The 19,010-nt window shown below is 34.9% G+C and overlaps 1 protein-coding gene across 1 annotated transcript in view; it reads right to left on the bottom strand.

Annotated features, from left to right (window-relative positions):
* The window catches only part of LOC111151262 (BCAS3, microtubule associated cell migration factor), a 578,517-nt gene that overhangs the window by 409,519 nt on the left and 149,988 nt on the right, over window positions 1-19,010 (bottom strand). Inside the window, exon 10 of the mRNA XM_022509136.1 lies at window positions 10,183-10,266. Within this exon, the coding sequence (XP_022364844.1) occupies window positions 10,183-10,266 (84 nt within the window). The remainder of the gene's footprint in view (window positions 1-10,182; window positions 10,267-19,010) is intronic.

The raw sequence follows: 19,010 nt of genomic DNA, 5'->3' as shown, positions 1-19,010 counted from the left end.
TCAACAGAAACTTTGCAGTCCAAAGGGAGTGGCATGCCATATTCAAAGTGCTAAAAGGAAAAAACTTCCAACCAAGAATTCTCTACCCAGCAAAGTTATCACTCAGAATTAAAGGGGAAATAAGGGGGCGCCTAGGTGGTGAAACTAGACAACTTTCTTATACATAAAAATTAACTCAAAATGAATTAAATAACTGAATGTAAGAACTGAAACCACAAAATTCCCAGAAGAAAACATAGGCAATAAGCTCATTAACATCAATCTTAGAGATGTGCTTGTGGATCTGTCTCCAAAGGCAAGGGAAACAAAAGAAAAAAAAAATTGGACTCTATCAAACTGAAAAGCTTCTGCACAGCACAGAAAACCATCATCAAAATGAAAACACTTAATGGAAGAAGACATTTGCAGATTACATATCTGAATACAAGGTTAATATCCAAAATATATAAAAAATTCACACAACTCAGCAACAATAACAAAAAATAAAAATAAAAAATAAAAAATGAGTAGAGGATCTGAATAGACGTTTTTCTGAAAAAGATATACAGATGGCCAAAAGACGTGAAAAGATGTTCAATATCACTAGTCAGCAGGGAAATGTAAATTAAAACCACAATGAATTATCATTTCACACCTGTTATAATGGCTATTATATATAAAAAAAAAAAGACAAGAAATCACAGGTGCTGGAGAGAATATGGAGAAAAGGGAAGCCTTGTTAGCTGTCAATAGGAATGCAAACTGGTGCAGCCACTACAGAAAACAGTATGGAGATTCCTCAAAAAGTTAAGAATAGATCTACCATATGATCCAGCAATTCTACTTCTGGGTATTTATTCAAAGAATATAAAAACACAAATTCAAAAATTACATACACTACTATGTTCAATGGAGCATTATATACAATAGCCAAGACATGGAAACAATGTAAGTGTTCACTGACAGATGAATTAGGATAAAGAGGATGTGATATATATATATATATATATATATATATATATATATATAATATATATATTTAGTTATAATATGTAGTTATATATTACATAGTTATATATTCTATATTCTATTTTTAATTTTTAATTTATATATATAAAAATATATTTATATTTATGTATGTAAATATATATATATAAAGAGGATGTGAGATATATATATATCAGAATATTACTTAGCTACATAGAAGAATAAAATACTGCCATTTGTGACAACATGGATGGACCTTGAGGGTATTGAGCTAAGTGAGATAAACCAGATGGAGAAAGACAAATACCATTTGATTTCATTTATATGTGGAATCTAAAAAAACAAACAAAAGAATATAAAAACAAACTTACAGGGAATAGATTGATGGTTACCAGAGGGGAAGGTGATCAGGAGGTGGGCAAAAATGGGTGAAGGCAGTCAATTTGATGGTGATGAATGGCGACTAGACTTTTGGTGGTAATCATTTTGTAGTACATACAGAAGTCAAATTATAAGGTACACGTAAAACTAATATGTTATATACCAATTTTACCTCAATTAAAAGAAAAAAAAATTTGGCATGTGGAAATATAGTCTCCATCCAAGATACCAATTACTAGATGAATAAAACATCACAAAAGATTAGCTAAGAAGACTGTTTTTTCTCTGGTAACAGAAAACAATTCACTGTAATGCTTCTAATATACTATTTCAATTAAAGACAACTTAAGATGTTTTATAATTACATTTTAGTTCCATTTCATTCGAGGCAAATAGATAAAACAAACTCGTGAGTTATTTCTTTTATGTGAATCTTATTATCTGATTACTGCTATTTGCATTAACAAACAATAATGCGAAAGTAATGCGTTTCTGTGGGATTTTTTTTGTCCCATAAAGTGAAAAAAACTAAAAGAAAGAGAAAAGCATGTGATTCAGATATATCAAAAAAAAAGATTTAACCAGCAGAGTGAAAATAAGTAGATTACATGGACATATCAGAAATTATGTAGGATATACACATTCAGAAATAATTTTTTCCAGGGGCGCCTGGGTGGCTGAGTGGGTTAAAGCCTCTGCTTTCCGCTCAGGTCATGATCCCAGGGTCCTGGGATCGAGCCCCGCATAGGACTCTCTGCTCGGCAGGGAGCCTGCTTCCCTTCCTCTCTCTCTGCGTGCCTCTCTGCCTACTTGTAATCTCTATCTATCAAATAAATGAATAAAAATCTTTAAAAAAAAAAAGAATTTTTTCCAATTCTCAAATTGTGAGAAAAAAAATTTTTTAAATACTGCAAATTAATCTTTAATGAAATGACTCCCTCTTTTAAGAATAATTATGGAGAATTCTGGCATATGCTATAGCTAAATTTTAAAATGAAAATTATTATATACATGGTATTTCAAATACTGTTTCATAAAAGATAGGGAAAGAAGGTACTTTATAAAGACCTAAATGTGATTTAAGCAACAATTAGATTGGAATTAAAATAAGGAAATGTATTTTCCAAGGAAATTTTCCATTAAAACACCATAGAGCTAAGACTAGTAATATATGTATTATTTTACTGTAGCTATGTCCTGTGGAATCTTTACTGTGCACTTGTCAAGGCTCTTAACATAGATGATCTCTACAGATTTACTCGAACACTTCTTTTCTATAGAAAAGAAAAGTGAGGCTACAGAAGTTAAATGAAATGGCAGCTCAAACAGTTAACCAATGACAAAGCCAGAATTCAATACTAGAACTATCTCTAAAACCTGATTTCAACCGCCATCCAGTACTGCCTTGTATTCAAATCCTGTTACTACTTGTGACCTCACACTTCATGAATTCAGAATATACCGGGGCAGGGGGGAGTGTGTGGAATGAAGACTATAATAGTGTGTCCTAATAAATACTTAAATAAAATGACCATCAAAGCCATTTGCTGAACTCAAGCAAAAAAATGTAACTTACTGCCGACTGAAACCATGAAAAAACCACAAATCAATTCTAACTCTTTTGTTTAGCGCTAAAACCTCAGACTGCAGTGATTATAAAACACATTAGCATTCCTCAATTATCAGCCAAACATTTGTTTCAATAATTCACAAGCAATGACTTACACAAAGTCTGTTAGAGCGTTGTCAAGAAAGCCTCTGAAGGACCAACAAAATCAGGCGCCACTGTGTATTGATGTCAAAGCTGGCCAGGAAGCCTGATTAACCTCTGAGATACCTCAGCTGCTATACTTATTCCATCAGGGCTAATGGAGATGCTCCCACTTAAACAGAGCTATCCCTTTATCAAAGGAATTCACTTTTCAGGTTTAAAGTCTGGTTGTATATCCTCTCCATTTGTCCTTGAGCCTATTATTTCATGCTTTTATACTAATAAACAGGAATAAAACTAAAAGAACTAGAGCACATAGAAAGTGGGAAGAAGTGTACTAAGGAGACCATGGATAAAAGGAAAAGTCAATGTAAGAGAACTAGGAAGAAACTCCAGAAAGGGGAAAACAGAGTAGTGTATTTCACAGTCAAAGGCTCATTATCACATGAAGAGTTATTGATAATTCTCACACACACACCAAGAAAACTTACAACTACCATTTTATTAGTGGACAAAAATTTAAACCCAAAATTTAACAGTTATCAAATCTGAACTTTGTATAGTAAGTGACAAGATAGCACTTTTAAAGCTCATTAACTTTCAAAACACGTTATGATGCAGGGGGTGAAAGGGGTACTGGATGTTTCCTGCACCAGTAAAGACCTTTGCTTCTAGAAGAAATTTGTTACCATGTTAGACTCAAACACACTGATAAGAACTAGTGTCCAGAAGAAATCCATAATGTTATTCAATAGTGTTCACATACCATATTTAGGTACCTAAATCATCTCAGAGTAATTAGTCTTTAGATTTTAGCCAAAAGAGCCTGTACATACCTGATGACTTCCTCAATATACCAAAAAGGATGAAAACTCAATAAAAATTAGAAATAAAAAATCTAATTTGGCCAAATGGAGAATATTAAATTAGACTGAGTGTCTTCACAGTCTGAGGGAGCTAAAAAATTTATTATATTCCTGACAGATCTTAACAAGAGTTATTCACAGATCTAAATTTTATCATATAGGAGAGCTGAATGTAAGACTTTACCAGATATGTCAGATAATCCACTCTGACCAAAAATTCAAATGAGCATGGTACTTATTCTGTTCTGTGTAGACAGATTTGCCGCAGGGTCACTAGTCATCTTTAACCTTTCTCATGCTGTATCAGTTGTCCTCCCTGTCCATTAGTGCTAATGGTGCTGCTCTCACAAAAGCTGTTAGTTGTCATTAAGAAGTTATCAGATAACCAGGGAAAAAAGGAGGCATTTTTATTAAATCAATTTACCACACTGGGGGCAAAACACATTAAAAGGAAAGATCAAAGAGGACAGATGTATGGTAATTAGGAAATACAGACCAAGATTTTATAAATGTATCAAAATAATCAATTTGAATTATTTCAGTATTAGACTTTTCCCCTTAACACTGCCACAGGGAACTCATCACCATTATATTCTAAGGAAAGCCACATAAATTATTTGGAAAAGCAAAGAGAAAAAAATCTAAAAGTATAAAGATTAATTTTAAGTGCTATTTAAAAATCCAGAAAATTTAAAAAGATCATTTCCTCTAAGGAGATTCAAGTACATATATAATTAATATATTTGTACTTACAACTATATGGTGAGACAAAAAGTAAGAAAAAATTTAATAATTAATCCTTCCACATGACAAAGTTTCTACCTTGTATGATGCCCTGTAAACAGCTCTCATCAGTGAGAGAAAAATACTAATGATTACTCTTTCAGAAAAAGTTATTTAACAAGCAATGTGAATATTTCAAGATTATTATTTTCTTAAGGAGCACATACTACATGGCTTTTTAAATATCTTCCATGTTCTATCTCAAAATAAATATATTACCTAGAAATTATAAAAATGGTAAGAAATTATAAGAAATTTTATTTTCTATTTCCAGTAATGGCAGGCTAGGTAAATCAGGTCAGTCCTACCAATGAAAACAAGTAGGGTAACTGGGGAGAATTTTTTTTTTTTTCAACTCTGCTTAAAGGTACTAAATATTTAACAAGATAGTAAAGAGTTACTAGATCCAAATCCAAGAGAACAAGAAAATCCAGACATCTAAGCAGGATAGTTAGGCCTAGATGTATCTAATGATTCTAGGAGAGGCTTCTAAGAGAGTGAGTGGCACTTTTGATGGACTTCTGGTACTAGGTGGTCATGTGCAAGGGGGTCTACCTGGTGACTTTACCTCCATGTTTTTTGCTTAAGACACAAAGGAGTATACAACAGAGATGAGAGTAAACCTGTAGTAATTGGGATCTCATAGCTATTTCAGCTAAGCTTTACTTAAATAATTTAAGTAACTCAACCCCTGAAATCTTGGCATTACAGGATCCAAGACTGATAATGCCACAGAACTGTGGTGTCTCAAACTCAAAATTGTTTTTAAAGATTTTTTTAAATAAATTCTGGCAAACAAAGAACCATGATATCATTGGTGAGAACCAGCAAAAATAATAAACAATAAAAATACCCCCCAAAAAAGCCAGACACTGGAGATATCAGAAATAGACTTTAAAATAACTATGTTTACTACATTTAAACAGTTTGGTACTTTGAGAAAAAACTGAACTCTAGAGAACCAGAAACTATCACTATTTACTAAAAGATTTTATCAATGCATATATGTTTGATTTTATCAAACTTTTTGTGTCTACATATATAAGATAATCATATAATTGTTCTCCATTATTCTGTTCATGTAGCAAATTTCATTCACTGATTTTGAGTAATTAGCCAGCCTGTATTGGAATTATCCCACTCGATTGTGACATTATCATTACAATATACTGTTTAATTTTTTTCTGCTAGTATTTTGTTTAGGATTTTTCATATTCACGAGTAAGACTACAGTTTTCCTCTTTCATAATGTTCTCGTGAAGTTTCAGTATCAAGGTGATCCTGCATCATAAATCAAGATAAGGCACTACATGACTTTTTTATTCTATGGAAGTCTTTGTAATATTGCCATTGTTCACTCTTAAATGTTCGCATTCCTTGAAGAAGGTTTCTAGGTCTGAAGATCTGTAGGTGAGATTGTTCTTTTCTTAGTAAACTTTTATATTCCCTTATACAGAAAAGTACGGGAATTATAAGTATACATCATGATGAATTTTCACAAGTGGATATGCTAATATAATACAAATAAATATAATACATCATGTAATAGTAACAAAGACAAAAAACATATTTATAATTATACTACTTAATTAGAGAAGTCATTTTGATATACTTACCATGGGAAACTGGAACTGTTTTATATCTCAGAAGGCTAATTTACCCACAAAGTTTCTTATATCTAATAACTTACTAGGAGAAATTATCATTTGGGAGGTAAATGAGATGATTCTCAACTTACCAACCTTTCCTATAAAAAAAAAAAATCCACAAAGGAAGGATCATTCCATTTCTGGCAAAATTTTGGGAAAATAACTAGATACTACACACTGATACTAAATACCAAATTAATTTAATATTTTAAAAGAAATCTCAAAATATTCATGCTAACACAGGAGTCCACAAGTACATAAACATTATATAAGAAAAATGTTTTTAAAAATATTTCATGGCATGGGGCGCCTGGGTGATTCAGTAAATTAAGCGTCTGCCTTCAACTCAGGCCTTGATCCCAAGGTCCTGGGATCAAGCTCCACATCAGGCTCCCTGTTCACTGGGGAGCCTGTCTCTCCCTCTCCCTCTGCCCCTCCTCCTGCTCCTGCTTTTTCTCCCTCTCAAATAAATAAAGTCTTCAAAAAAATATTTCATATAAGTTACACACAGGATTAAAAAAAAAAAGGCAGTATATAGGGACACCTGGGTGGTACAGTCAGTTAAGCAATCAGACTCTTGTTTTTGGGTCAGGTCATGATCTTAGGGTCATGGGATCAAGCCCCACCTCGGGCTCTGCACTCAGCATGGAGTCTGCTTGCGACTCTCTCCCACTCCTTCTGTCCTTCTTTCCTCAAATAAATAAATCTTAAAAAAAAAAAAAAGCAATGTGTAATATATGATTGGATTTAACAACCCAGTAAGTCCAAAAAGACTATCAAGAAATAGGTGACTTTAGGGGCGCCTGGGTGGCTCAATGGGTTAAGCCTCTGCCTTTGGCTCAGGTCATGATCTTGGAGTCCTGGGATCAAGCCCTAGATCGGGCTCTCTACTCAGCAGGGAGCCTGCTTCCCCCTCTCTCTCTCTCTGCCTACTTGTGATCTCTGTCTGTCAAATAAATAAATAAAATCTTTAAAAAAAAAAAAAAGAAAAGAAAATAGGTGACTTTAGAGATGGCTAACAAACACATGGAAAGATGCTCAACATCACTCAACATCTATGAAATACAAATCAAAATTACAATGAGATACCACTTCACACCAGTCAGAATGACTAAAATTAACACAGAAAACAACAGGTGTTGACGAGGATGCAGAGAAAAGGGAACCCTCTTAACACTGTTGGTGGGAAGGTGAACTGGTGCAGCCACTCTGGAAAACAGTACGGAGGTTCCTCAAAAAGTTAAAAATGGAACTACCCTATGACCCAGCAACTGCACTACTAGGTACTTATCCAAATAACACAAAAATACTAGTTGGAAGGGACACATGCACCCCAGTGTTTCTAGTAGCATTACCAACAACCCAAACTATGGAAAGAGCCCAAATGTCTATCAACTAATGAATGAATAAAGATGTGGAACATATGCACAACAGAATATTATTCAGCCATAAAAAAGAATAAATCTCGCTATTTGCAGAGAGGTGGATGGAACTAGAGAGTATTATGCTAAGTGAAATAAGTCAGAGAAAGACAAATACCATACGATTCCACTCATCTTTGGAATTTAAGAAACAAAACAAATGAACATGGGGAAGAAAAAAAAAGAAGCAAATCAAGAAACAGACTCTTAACTATAAAGAACAAACTGAGGGTTACTGAAGGGGAGGTGGGGAGGTGGAATAAATACATGATGGGTATTAAGGGCACTTGTGATGAGCACTGGGTATTGTATATGGGTGATGCATCCATGAATTCTACAGCTGAAACTCATGTTGCACTGTATGTGAACTAATTGGAATTTAAATAAAAATAAGGAAAGGAGGGAGCGAAGGGAGGAAGAAGGAAGAAAGGAAGGAAGGAAGGAAGAGAGGAAGGGAGGGGGGAAGGAAAAGAGGGGGGAAGGAAAGAAGGAAGGAAGGACTTTTTTATGTCCGTGGTTTTATTCTTCCTTCATTTTGTAAATTTATAAAGAGGAGCATGAATTAGCATTAAAATCAGACAAAAGCGAGTAAACAAAAATTAAATATTAACTACTTTATTCAAGAGTTAATGCTGGAATTTTATAAAATGCTAGAGCTAACAGTGAATTTCAATCCCCACCAATTTCATTAGGGACCAACTGCCTACTGGAAATCAATGGGATTAAAGTGTTGTCATCATAATTTCTGAGAGTTTAAATATGAAGACATGAACTTATCCCTTACAGTTCTCAATATGTGGTAGAGAAAAACTGGGGAGTTCACACTTGTTCTTCTCAAAGTCTATTAAGTCTAGCCTCATTCCAGCATGTCCACATTCAGCTGACAGTTAAACAGCAAAATGGTTACTACATGAAGCAAGTCACTTTCCTTTTATGTAGGCACACAAACTTGTGACAGCAAAGCAGAGCTGAAAAGTTGTCCTTTATGATGTAAACTGAAAATTATTCAGGTAATAATACAATGAGCTATCCCAGTGAAAGTATACGGCACAGATAAATCCAAAAAGAATCTAATACTTGAGAATTAGATATCATTGCTATATTTTGTGGATCTATTATAAACTAACTGAATAACACTGATTACTGTCTCAGATTTCTCTCCTTTGAAATAACCATCATAATTCTTGCTTACACAAAGGAGAAAAGTAAGCAATTTTTACGAAGATTCTAAAATCTAAAATACACAGTGATGTAAGCATAAAGACATTCAGCATTTCCTTTCTGAGCAAAAAACATGTAATGCTTTTCTCATCAAACCTAGGAACACATTCTAAAGTCCATCATGTAAGCACTTGTGATCAATCTTGAAGTATTTTTGTATTTGTTTTATATAAAACAGTGTGACCTTTCATTCCCTCCCTGTGGTTTGCTTTAAACTGTTGTCCTTTTCTGAATAGTTGTGTTTTTTATTACATGCTGTCATTTAGATTCACTATGTCATCCCTATTATTAGAATTGTTTTGTTGTATACTTCACAATTCAAAAGGATAGTGATTATAAGAATACCTTATAATCAGCATAAAGTTTACGAGTCATCATCGAAATTAACCCTCACACACACAGAAAGAACTCATTTGCAAACACACAGGGGGCAGCCCTGTGACATGAAAGAGTCTTTGAATGTGCCAGGGGTTTGACTCGAATTTTCTTAAGGAATAATATTCCTTCTATGTCAAGAAGATTCATAAATGTTCAAAGATACGAAAGGATTCAGTATAGGTAGAATGATACAAATCAGAGAAAAAGAACCCAGAAGTCAGTACTGAAAACATGCAAAGCTTCTTTCACAAGTGTTATTAATTAGGTAAAAAAGACTTTAATCGAGCTAAAAGACTTAAAATTTAAAATTTAAAAATTTAAATTAGAATTTAAAATTTTAAGTTGGATGAACACAGGGACGCCTGGGTGGCTTAGTCAGTTAAGCAGCTGCCTTCAGCTTAGGTCACAATCCCAGAGTCCTGGATTCGAGTCCTGCATTGGGCTCCTTGTTTAATGGGGAGCCTGCTTCTCCCTCTGCCTGCTCTGCCTGCTGTTCCCCCTGCTTGTGCTCTCTCCCTCTGATAAATAAATAAATTAAATTAAAATAAAAAAGAAGCTAAAACTGGATGAACACAAACCCTATAATCATTGCAAGAGAAAATAATATATTATTTATGAACCTTAAGAGATTAAATACCTAATCATTTAGTCATCAATCCTCATGAGTGGCAAAATAATTCTAACTTACTTAAGTTTATTCTGTATTTGTGAATGAAAAGGGAAGGAGTCATTTCAATACAACTCAGCAGAGAAACCTGATAGTTACTCCACAAAATCACAGCTCCCAGGGACTACTTGATACTCACTTTAGCAGCACTAATGACTGTGGCAGTGTAAGACTGAATGTTGTCTCCACAGGCTCCACCACGGGACTGATGACATCGAATCAGCTGGAAAAAGAGAGACAGAAAGAAGCCAGAGAGTCATTTCTCTTAAACTGTTTAACTCCGTAGGCTATTAGGATAGGGCTTATTTACCGTGCAGCAAGATGGTGGTGGGTGGGAATGTTTGTACAAGTGTTTCAGACAAACAGCTAAAAGCTCTGCTGAGACACTTTTCCCCCGTTTTATAATCTACTGGTGCCACTCAGGCAGTTTCATGCTCAAATACAATTTTTAATTACAAGATGAATAGTCTTTAAGAATTCATAAACTCTGAAATGGTAGTATTTAGGATCTGGCCATCTTTCCACAAATAAATTTCATAACATAATCAAAGGACTTAGACTTGACTTCCTAACATTAAATATTTAACATGCTAGCAAATTGGAAGTTCTGTCCTCTTAATTCCTACAGAAAGACTGTAAAAGATAACCAAAAAAAGAGAGAGAGAGAGAACAAGAGAGAGATGAAAGAATATGTCATATTTCCATTTTCAATTAAGTCAGTGGAAAAGTGGTACAAATTATGCATAAAACAACCACGACACACAGAGTAGCTGTCCACTTCAGAGGGCTTACTAGTATTACCATTAGAATGAAAAAGACATGCCTTTACTCATGACTGACGTAAATAAAGCAACCTGTCAATTTTCAAAGCGAATCACTAATTTAACATGCACAACTGTCTCTTGTGCTAAGCAACACACCAGGATTAAATTATCCACTGCTCCTATACTTCCTAAATTTAAGTTTTCTTAAAACAAAGCAGAAAAGCACTCATTAGCCAGATTTTTACACTGCAAATTTTTTTAAAATAAAATGACAGTAGTAGAATACTAGAACAGCTCCACATTGGGTTATGGATTATTTTAAAGGCCTCAAGAATCAGATAGAATCTTCCTCTTTCAAAACATAAAAACAAAAAATGCTTATATAATTTAAAACACGATCACTTGGTAAATATTAATACATAAGCTTTTCTGTTCTTTTATTCTAAAATCAAAATTTTGAGGGTGCCTGGGTGGCTCAGTCAGTTAGGCACCTGCTGTTGGCCTGAGTCATGATCCTGGAGTTCCAGGATCAAGTCCCAGGATTGAGTCCCGCAACAGACTCGCTGCTCAGTGGGGAGTCTGCTTTTCCCTCTGACCCTTCCCCCTCTGGTGCTCTCTCACTCTCTCTCCCAAATGAAAAAATAAAAAATCTTAAAAAAAAAAAAGAAGAAGAAGAAGAAGAAGAAGGAGAAAAGGAGGAAGAAAAAAATCAGAATTTTCTTCATCACTGACACTGTATTAAAAAACAATTCCTCGGGGCGCCTGGGTGGCTCAGTGGGTTAAAGCCTCTGCCTTTGGCTCAGGTCATGATCCCAGGGTCCTGGAATCGAGCCCCATATCGGGCTCTCTGCTCAGCAGGGAGCCTGCTTCCCTTCCTCTCTCTCTTCCTGCCTCTCTGCCTACTCGTGATCTCTGTCTGTCAAATAAATAAATAAAAATCTTAAAAAAAAAATTAAAAATAAAATAAAATAAATAAAATTAAAAAACAATTCCTCAAAGCAATAATAATATGTTAGAATGGAATATCTTTAAAAGTCTGATAGGAGATGTATAGCTGGCATATGAAATGGCTGCTGAAGCAGATTCCAAGGTCAGCAGTGAGGAATTTTCCAAATGACAGGTGATGGCAAATGTGGTTTCAAATAGGGGAAAACAGAGTTCAAAAGTGATTGTTTTAGGGACACCTGGGTGATTCAGTCGGTTAAGTGTCTGCCTTCGGTTCAGGTCATGATCCCTGCGTCCTGGGATGGAGTCCCACATTGGGCTTCCTGCTCAGCAGGGAGCCTGCTTCTCCCTGTCCCTCTGCCTGACACTCCCCCTGCTTGTGCTCTCTCCTCTCGCTCTCTCTCAAATAAATAAATTGTCTTAAGAAAAAGAAAGAAAGAGAGGAAGAGATCATTTTAACTAATAAAAAGTAACCCTTTCACTCACTCACTCATTCATTTGTTCATTCATAAGTACATATTCAAAGAATTATGAAAGTTATCCCTCTGCTGCTTCCTGCTGCATGTGTAAGAAAAAACATCTTAAGAAATACTACCATTTTTTTTCTGTTTCAGGAATAATCAGGAATAAATCTACAAAAGCAAGCAATACCATCACTTTTTCAATTCAACTAAAACTGAGTCAGCATTTCTATACAAACATAACTAAGTCAGAACTTTTTGTTTAAAACGTTAGGCTCATTAGAAATTACATTTGTCATCTCAATTCATCAAAATTAAAGACAAATCAGAAATTTCTGTAGTGCAACCTCTATAAAATGGATTAATTTCCAGAAAATATAAGTTAAAAAGGCAACATACAAAAGAGCACATGTGTTATGTTATCTTTTGGAAAGAAAGGGAAATATAAATATATATAACATAGTGAAATATATAAGTATGTAAACAAAAAATAAATATTAAAAAATATTTAAAAAATATTTAAGGGGCACCTGGGTGGCTCAGTCAGATAAGCATCAGACTCTTTGTTTCAGCTCAGGTCATGATGTCAGTGTCCTGAGATTGAGCCCCGCATCAGGCTCTGTTCTCAACGTGGAGTCTGCTTGTCCCTCTCCCGCTGCTCCTCCCCCTTTTTCTCTCTCCCTCTCTCTCCCTCTCTCATAAATAAATAAAATCTTTAAAAAATTATATATCAAATGAAAACTGTAAAAACAATGAAGGAAGACAGAAAGTGAGAAATAAAGGACAAACTAATCAAAATAATATGTCAACACAGTATTTGCACATCTTCAGTTTTGGGCAATAACAGGAATGGACATAACTGCAAGAAATCCTGAACTCTTTTTATTTGCATTGATATTTACAATGTTGTGAGCAAGCAATTCTGCCATTACTTTTTCAATTATAGGAGTAAACAAAGAAATAAATATGCTGGGACGCCTGGGTGGCTCAGTTGGTTAAGCGGCTGCCTTCAGCTCAGGTCATGATCCCAGCGTCCTGGGATCGAGTCCCGCATCGGGCTCCTTGCTCAGCAGGGAACCTGCTTCTCCCTCTGCCTCTGCCTGCCTCTCGGCCTACTTGTGATCTCTCTCTCTCTCTCTGACAAATAAATAAAATCTTAAAAAAAAATTAAAAAAAAAAAAGAAAGAAATATGCTGATATCAGTCTCCCATGCAAAAAAAGGACAAATCAATGTGAGATGGAGGATGAAAGGAAAGAATCCTATGGAAATACCCATGTGTACCCTTCATTTCCAAAATATGTGTGTAGGTGCATAAGTATGTGTGTATATGTATATTTGCTGATTTACGTACATATAGAAGTATGTATGTAATATGCAGTGTTTCCAAACTTTGTCCACTGAAAGTGTCTAAAAGCAAAAACAGCCCTATAACAATGAGCACATCCACTGGACAAAGCTTAGTATCTAAAGCCATGGCCCATTAAAAGGAACAGGGGAATCAGAAGTAGAGGATTCCAGGACTGACAACAGGGCAGATACTAGATGAACCTTAACTTATGATAGCAAGTAAAGTAATTTAAAACAAATTTTAAGTAAAAAATTGATGAAGGCATGTTACCATGTCACAAGAACCAGCCTGAAGGGCTCTCCTTGGTCAATTGTGGGACAATTTGAAAGCCACAATAATTAAGGACAAAAAAATTACACTATAAGAAATACAGAACAATATTCATGTTGTATTCTAGCCAGAAATATATAACCTGAATATAATCAAGAGAAAACATAAAAAAATCAAACTAAAAATCATTCCATTAAAAAAAGGGGGGGTAAGGAGTAGTGGTAGGGGGCTATATTCTTCAAAATCATCAATGCTGTAAAAGACAAAGCAAGACTGTCAACTCTTACATATTAAAAGAATCTCAGGGGCGCCTGGGTGGCTCAGTGGGTTAAAGCCACTGCCTTCGGCCCAGGTCATGATCCCAGGGTCCTGGGATCGAGCCCCACATTGGGCTGTCTGCTCCGCAGGGAGCCTGCTTCCTCTTCTCTCTCTCTCTGCCTGCCTCTCTGCCTACTTGTGATCTCTGTCTGTCAAATAAATAAATAAAATCTTTAAAAAAAAAAAAAAAGAATCTCAGGGGACATCCCAACAAAATATAATATCTGATCCTAGCCTGGACCCTGAACTACAAAAAAAAAAAGCTCTACAAATGATATGATAGGGTTAATTGATAAAACTGGAATATGGATGGTAAAATAGCTAAAAGCATTTTCTCAAGATTAAATTGACTGATAAGTATTTAGGGGTAATGTGATATATGCAACTCACTCTGAAATAATAAGAGTAAAAGGTACATGAGTGTGCTTTGTGGTATCTGTACTATATTTATTCTTACAGCTTTTCTGTAAGCTTTCCTAGTTAAAAGTAAGTTTAAAGAGAAGCCCTGAAAAACAAACCCCTTGAACACAGAACTACCCTACAACCCAGCATTTGCACTACTGCGGATTTACCCCAAAGACACAATTGTAGTAATCTGAAGGGGCACCTGCATCCCAGTATTTATAGCAGCAATGTCCACAATAGCCAAACTATGGAAAGAGCCCAGATGTCCATTGACAGATGAATGGATAAAGAAGATGTAGTATATATATATACAATGGAATATTACTCAACTAGCAAAAAATAAAAAAATGAAATCTTGCCATTTGCAACAACATGGGTGGAAAGAGAGGGTATTATGCTAAGCGAAATAAGTCAATCAGAGAAGGACAATTATTGTATGATCTCACTTATATATGGAATTTGAGAAACAAAGCAGAGGATCATAGGGGAGGAGAGAAAAAAATGAAACAAGATAAAACCAGAGAGGGAGACAAACCATAAGAGACTTTTAATCTCAAGAAACAAACTGAGGGTTGCTGGAGGTGAGGAGCATGGAGGGATGAGGTAATGGGGTGATGGACATTAAGGAGGGCATGTGATGTAAGGAGCACTGGGTATTATATAAGACTGATGAATCACTGACCTCTACCTCTAAAACTAATAATATATCCTAATTTACTGAATTTAAATTTAAAAACTAATTAAAAAAAAAAAAGAAAAACAAACCCAATCAGTATATATGGCCTCTTTATGACTTAATTTTATTTTTTTATTTATTTAAAGTTTTAATTTAAATTCCAGTTAGTTAATATATAGTGTAACATTAGTTTCAGATGTACAATTTAGTGATTCAACACTTACATACAACACCTGGTGCTCATCACAAGTGCCCTTCTTAATTCTCATCACCTATTTACCCCATCCCTTCACCCACCCTCACCTCTGGTAACCATCAATCTGTTCTCTATAGTTAAGAGTCCTTTTCTTGGTTTGCCTCTCTTTTTTCTCCACTATGCTCATTTGTTTTGTTTCTTAAATTCCACACATGAGTGAAATCATATGGTATTTGTCTTTCTCTGACTGACTTATTTTGCTTAGCATAATACTCTCCACTCCATCCACATCACCGCAAATGGCAAGATTTAGTCTTTGTTATGGCTAAAATTCCATTGTGTATGTATGTATGTATATATGTATGTGTGTGTGTATACATATATATCTATATAGATATATCTTTTTTTTAAGACTTTTATTCTATTCATTTGGCAGATAGAGATCACAAGTGGGCAGAGAGGCAGGCAGAGAGAGAAGAGGAAGCAGGCTCCCCATCGAGCAGAGAGCCCGATGCAGGGCCTGATCCCAGGACCATGACCTGAGCCAAAGGCAGAGACCTTAACCCACTGAGCCACCCAGGCGCCTCATATCACATCTTCTTTATCCATTCCTTGGTTATTGGAATTGGACTATTTCCATAATTTGGTTATTATATAATGTTGCTACAAATATTGGGGTACATGTATCCTTCTAAATTAGTATTTTTGTATTCTTTGGGTAAATACACAGTAGTATAATTGCTAGATTGTAAGGTAATTCTATTTTTAATTTTTAACTCCATACTGTTTTCCAGAGTGGCTATACCAGTTTCATTCCCACCAGTACTGCTAGAAGTTCCCCTTTCTCTACATCCTCACCAACACCTATTGTTTCTTGTGTTGCTGATTTTAGCCATTCTGACAGGTGTGAGGTGATATCACACTGTAGTTTTGATTTGTATCTCCCTAATCATCACTGATGTTGAGCATCTTTTCATGTGTCTCTTGGCCATCTGTATGTCTTTGGAAAAATGTTCATTCATGTCTTCTGCCCATTTTAACTAGATTATTCATTTTTGGGGTGTTGAGTTGATTGAATTCTTTATATATTTTGGATACTGACCCTTTATCAGATATGTCATATGCAAATATCCTCCCCCATTCCATAGGTTGCCTTTTAGTTTTACTGATTGTTTCCTTCACTGTGCTGAAGTTTTTTTATCTTGAGGAAATCCCAATAATTTATTTTTGCTTTTGTTTCCCTTGCCTCGGGTGACATATCTAATAAGAGGTTGCTATGGCTGATGTCAAAGAAGTTACTGCCTGTGTTCTCCTTTAGGATCGTCTTGGTTTCCTGACTCATATTTAAGTCTTTTTAAAAATTTATTGTTAACATATATTATTTGTTTCAGGGGTACATGTCTGTGATTTATCAGTCTTACACAATACATAGCGCTCACCACAATACATACCCTCCCCAATGTCTATCACCCAGCCACCCCACTGCACCCAGCCACCCCAACTCCCCTACCTGTCCTCTGCTCCAGCTACCCTCAGGTTGTTTTCTGAGATTAAGGATTTCTTATGGTTTGTTTTCCTCTCTGGTTTCGTCTTGTTTCATTTTTTCCTCTCTTCCCCTATGATCCTCTGCTTTGTTTCTCAAATTCCACATATAAGTGAGATCAAATGATAATTGTCTTTCTCTGATTGACTTACTTCGCTTAGCATAATACCCTCTCTTTCCATCCATGTTGTTGCAAATGGCAAGATTTCTTTTTTTTTGCTGGTTGAGTTAATATTCCATGTTATATATATGTGTGTGTGTGTGTGTGTGTGTGTATATACATATATATGTATGTATGTATAGGAAACGTACATACATATATGCATATATGTACATATAGATATATCTATGTATGTGGGTAATATATACATATATATACACACACACACACACACACACACACTACATCTTCTTTATCCATTCATCTGTTGATGGACATCTGGGCTCTTTCCATAGTTTGGCTATTGTGGACATTGCTGCTATAAACACTGGGATGCAGGGGCCCCTTCGGATTACTGCATTTGTATCTTTGAGGTAAATCTCCAGTAGTACAAATGCTGAGTTATAGGATAGCTCTATTTTCAACTTTTTGAGGAACCTCCATACTGTTTTCCAGAGTGGCTACACCAGCTTGCATTCCCATATATAGCCTCTTGCTTAAAATTTTAGTCAAAGAGCATTTTCATTGAAAGAGATTGTTACTCCAAAATTTAATTAAATTTTGCAATTCCACACTCAGCCCAAAAACCAAAACAATCAGAAACTGTTACCAAAGCAATTAGAAACTGTTAATAAATACTAGCATTTTTGTAAATACTATGGAAAGACATTTATCTAAAAATATTTTCTTCAAAGGATGGTAAAGTTATCTGATTAACAAACTCCTTGTAAATGCCACTACACTTTCTGGTCTCTGTATAGAATGCTAGTTATTAATGAAACTTATCTCTACAAAGGCAAGACAAGCAAGACAACTGGCACACACCCAAGTATGCATCTATGAAGGGAGTTCCTTCTGCTAGAAAACAATATGTAACTATTTGCATAACACCTACAATTCTAAATGGGTAGTTTCCCACGTGTGAGAATACATTTACAAGAGCCAAAAGACAATTTTTGCATATTCTTCTTGGATCTCTCCAGCACTCAAGGAAACGTATTACAGATATAAATATTAGAAGATATCATTATGTCACCACTGAATTGTATGCCTCTTGTCTTTTTTGAAAATATTTTGAAAAGAGCTATTTTTATGAGATATACTAGAAATGGCATTATGACATTCAGTAAGATGCAAAATATCTGTAGCAAACAGAATTTTGGGAAAAGTATCAAGAAATTTATCTACAAAAATAACTTTCTTCAGGAGTTTCTTGATTTTGTGAATTCCAGAGATTTACATGTTCTATGGTTTCTCCAAATAATTATTGTACTTGCCATATTCAGACTTGTGTCAAAAATTCTTCAATAAATATTATTTCCTATTATTCTTAATATATAATAATTATACAAGCAGGCTAAAATGAAATAAAAAACAATAATCTTCTCTGAAGTCTGTAATATTTTTTAGATTTCATTCTATATTCACATGCAGAGCACAACATGGCATAAAAAAGATTTCACGTTTTCTTTCTGAAAATTCAAATTTGTCTTTGTCTTTGAATTGGACATAAAAAAAACTCTTCCATGTAATAATATAATATCTTCATTTACTATTATGACTGTATTAGATAAATGAAATTGATAAATAACTGGAAAATTCAACAAAATGTGATCACCTGTGATTTAATTAATAAGACAAATGGCTGAACCCCCTAAATCTACAGCTACAGATTTAGCTGTAGACACATAAAGTCAATTAAATTATTCTATGGCTCTGTTCCCAATCTACCAATAAAAACAAAAGTCATCCCTGCCTCCTGATTTCTAGCTTCACAGAAACTACTAAGGTAATATCAATGTTGTGCCTAAGATTAATGGAATAAAGCTCTATCTATAAAACTAAGGTTAGAAAATTAAGGTTGAGCCCAAATACTGATC

This window comes from Enhydra lutris, unplaced genomic scaffold (genome assembly GCF_002288905.1).
Source record: "Enhydra lutris kenyoni isolate GAN:26980312 unplaced genomic scaffold, ASM228890v2 scaffoldscaffold26, whole genome shotgun sequence".
Taxonomy (NCBI): Eukaryota; Metazoa; Chordata; class Mammalia; order Carnivora; family Mustelidae; genus Enhydra; species Enhydra lutris.
Note: the sequence above shows the minus strand (reverse complement) of the source record. Positions and strands in the feature narration are given on the sequence as shown.